A 3,462-nucleotide genomic window follows, 5' to 3' on the forward strand; every position below is an offset into this window, starting at 1 on the left:
AATGGTTGTTTGTCTCTATGTGTCCCTGTGATAGACTGGAGACCTGTCCAGGGTGTCCCCCGCCCCTCACACAGTAGTTGATGGACATGGGAACCTGTGACCCCCGTGACCCAAAATGGAAGAAGCGGATCACCAGCTGCCACTGATTCATACCTGGATTATTGAGCATGAACTTTGGTGTTTTGAACCACTTTGGCATGGTCTGCCTTAGAGGAGTTGACAGGGGAGAGGGTGGGCCCCAGGGGCCATCTTATCAACAGCAAACTGTTTTTTTCCTACTCTGGGGGTGAGCTGTTTGTGGGAATCAGTTTCTTTGGTGGCTCCTCAAACTGAACAAGTCCTTCAGATGAAGGACGAAACGTCTCAGCAACAAAAGAAACTGTCCAGATGACCTGAATGAACACAGGTAAGCTAGTTTACAGCTTCATTCGGAAATATGAAGTATAGGTCAAGTTGTTATATTAACATTTCTTGCTCTGTTATGATTAAAATTAAAAAGCACTGAAATAATTTTAAATGACTTTTACTTCACAAACGCTACATTTTGGTGCTGCCCTCATGTGAAAGAACAGTTCATTGTTCCATTTATTTTCTTTATCTAAGTCTATTTTTGTGATGGAAAGCTGGAGCCGATCCCCAGGAGTCACTCTGTGGGAGAAGGGGGACAATCTGGACAGGTCTCCAGTCCATCACAGGGACACATGGAGACAAACGAGACAAACAACCAGTCACTCTCTCTCTCTCTCTCTCTCTCTCTCTCACCTAGGGACAATTTAGAGTTACCAATCAGCCTAACATGCATGTTGTTGGTCTGTGGGAGGAAACTGGAGTACCTGGAGAAAACCCACGCAGCACGGAGAGAACATGCAAACTCCACCCAGAAAGACCCCCGGACCAGGATTTGAACCAGGGACCTGCTCGCTGAGAGGCAGCAGCTCTACCAGCTGCACACCGTGCTGCCGTTATGACTTTTAGTTGTTCTTTATTTACTTTTCAAAATATTTACCTTTGTTCAAAATAAAATGTGAAACTATGCTGAAACTTTTCCCAATCATTGTTCTCTTTAAAATCTGCTTCAACATTCTTATTCAGGTTTTATCTTTTTCTGCTAGCTTCTAGCTCCTATTCAGCTTCTTTAGGCTTTTAGTTAGTTTGGCTAATTTGAGTTATTTTAGTTTTAGTATGTTCTGTTAATTGTATCTACTGTTTACTGTATTTGACTTCACTATGTCTTTTGCTACATTTAGCTGCTATACTTACGGCAGGTTTACCATCTGCTTTAATAAAAGTAACATCTGTTTTCCACATTTTAGTCTTTGCATAGATTTTGCTGCCTTTGGTTGCTAATTTGGTGATTTTACCTCGCTTTACTTATTTTAGTGTATGTTGTTTTTAGCTTCTTTTTTACTTTTTTTTTATTGTCTGTTTAGCTAGTTTTACCTTCTTCTAATATTTTTAGATTTAGGATAAGCATTGCTTATTTTAGCTACTCTTTTACTAGATTTAGCATGTTTTGCTGCATTTAGCATTTAGCTTATGTTCTGCTGCTTTTTTACTTTTAGCTATAAAGTAGTGGTAAATTTCAATAAAGTCATAAACTTGCAATTTACCAAAATAATTTATGACCCAGATGAGTACAGAGTAAGATTTGGGTAAAGATTATATTTTAAAGATTGTTCAAAATAACAAATGAAACTTCTGTACCTTGTGACGTACATTAAAACTAATAAAGTTTGTTGGTATATCTATTTCAAGTTATCAATATTTGTTTCTGCCACAGGCTGCCCAAAGTGAAGTAAAGCCTTCAAACTGGAGCAGCTTGTCTTGGCCGTTTGAGCCCTGAGCGGTGAGGAAGTCAGCCTCCATATGCTGGTCTAATCCGGCCCAGGTGGTCCTGTCTGACCCATTAGAGGAGGCTCAGAGCTGAGCCTGATCTGGACATTACAGCAGAATCAAACATTCTTCTGACACTATACCTAACAAGAAATAATCACACGCTGAACTTTAATCCAAGCTTCTGATTTACATGATCACCATAAATACATGACTTATAAATAAACAGTTTAGGTAAGAGCAAAATAAGAAAACATAAATCAGTCAAGTTCAAGTGGAAGATATGACATCTCTGAAGCTCGTTGTGTCTTTGGGCGGTCAGAAGGAGACCTTTATTTGAATTCACAGCTTTCTTCTCCCGTCAGACAGTTGAACTTTCTCCACCAGGTCTCTGAGAGGCTCATGATCTTCTCAGGAGTCTTTTTCCTCACCGCCAGACTCTGCAGCTGGACATCTTTGCTGTCCACCTGCTGGAAGCTGGCCAGGATGGCTGAATCAAAAGTGTCCTTCAGGTTCTTCTGCGTCAGGGCCGAGCACTCTGCAAAGCCCACTGCCCCAAGCTCCAGGGCCAGCTGCCGGCCCTCCTCCGTGCTCACGGGCCGCTGCTGACTCTGCGCCAGGTGGATCAGCACCTGCACATCTTCTCTCAGGTCCAGCTGTGTGCCGACCAGGAGCAGGGGCGCGTTGGGACAATGCTGGCGAATATCAGGAAGCCATTTGAAGGTAATGTTACGAAAAGAGCAGGGCCGGACCACGCTGTAGCAGAGGAGGAAGACATCAGAGTTTCTGTAGCACAGCTGGCGGAGGCGCTCCAACTCATCCTGCATGAAGGAACAACCAGTCGTTACACATCTGGATTACTGTTAACAAACACCTGGGGAAAGAACAAAGTTACAACTCCATTTTTTTAAGAAACTCATTTAAACTTCCATCCATTCATCCATTTCCATTTTACCCACTTTGTCTGTCTGGATAACAGCTGGTGTCTCTCTCCAGCAGTCACTGTGCAAGAAGCAGAGGACACGCTGGACACGTCACATGTCCATGACAGGGACACACAGAGACAAACGAGACAACCAACCCTTCACTCTCTCTCACTCACACCATAGGGACAATTTAATTATCAATTAATCTGACAAGCATGTTTTAGTGTGTGGGACGAAACTGGGGGAAAACCCGTGCACACACGAGGAGGACATGGAAATGCTGCACAGCTGCAGTCTCCATTCAAACTCTGATCCACGTTGTCCTTTCATTTTTAACACAACTCTAACAGTAATAACAGTGTGTTTACCTGGGACTATTTTCAGCTGCAGAGAACAATCGAAAACAAATAGAAGCTTTGTAACTTTTGTCACAGACTGTTGACCTTAGCCTTAGGTCAGAGGTCATAAAGTGGCGGCTCATGGGCCATTTTTGGCTTAAGGAGAGTAGGATTTGTGTGTGTGTGTGTGTGTACTGGATGTAAATTTAATTGATTGTTTGTTTTGCAAATGTCACACCTGAACACCAACCGCCGAGGCTCGTTCGCTGCACTTCCCAAAATGACTGTTTTTCCACATAAATTGAAATGCAAATAAAAACATTTTAAATATAAATCAAAACATATTATTAAAAAAAAACTTCACA

General features: G+C 42.2%; 1 protein-coding gene across 1 annotated transcript in view; it reads right to left on the minus strand.

The window, feature by feature from the left end:
* Positions 1-2,150: 2,150 nt before the first annotated feature.
* Positions 2,151-3,462, minus strand: part of LOC119422514 (rho-related GTP-binding protein RhoU-like) — an 85,670-nt gene continuing 84,358 nt past the window's right edge. The window contains exon 3 of the mRNA XM_037689891.1: positions 2,151-2,654. Within this exon, the coding sequence (XP_037545819.1) occupies positions 2,166-2,654 (489 nt within the window). The 3' untranslated portion in view covers positions 2,151-2,165. The remainder of the gene's footprint in view (positions 2,655-3,462) is intronic.

This window comes from Nematolebias whitei, chromosome 16, assembly GCF_014905685.2.
Source record: "Nematolebias whitei isolate Nwh7 chromosome 16, NemWhi1, whole genome shotgun sequence".
NCBI classification, from domain to species: Eukaryota; Metazoa; Chordata; class Actinopteri; order Cyprinodontiformes; family Rivulidae; genus Nematolebias; species Nematolebias whitei.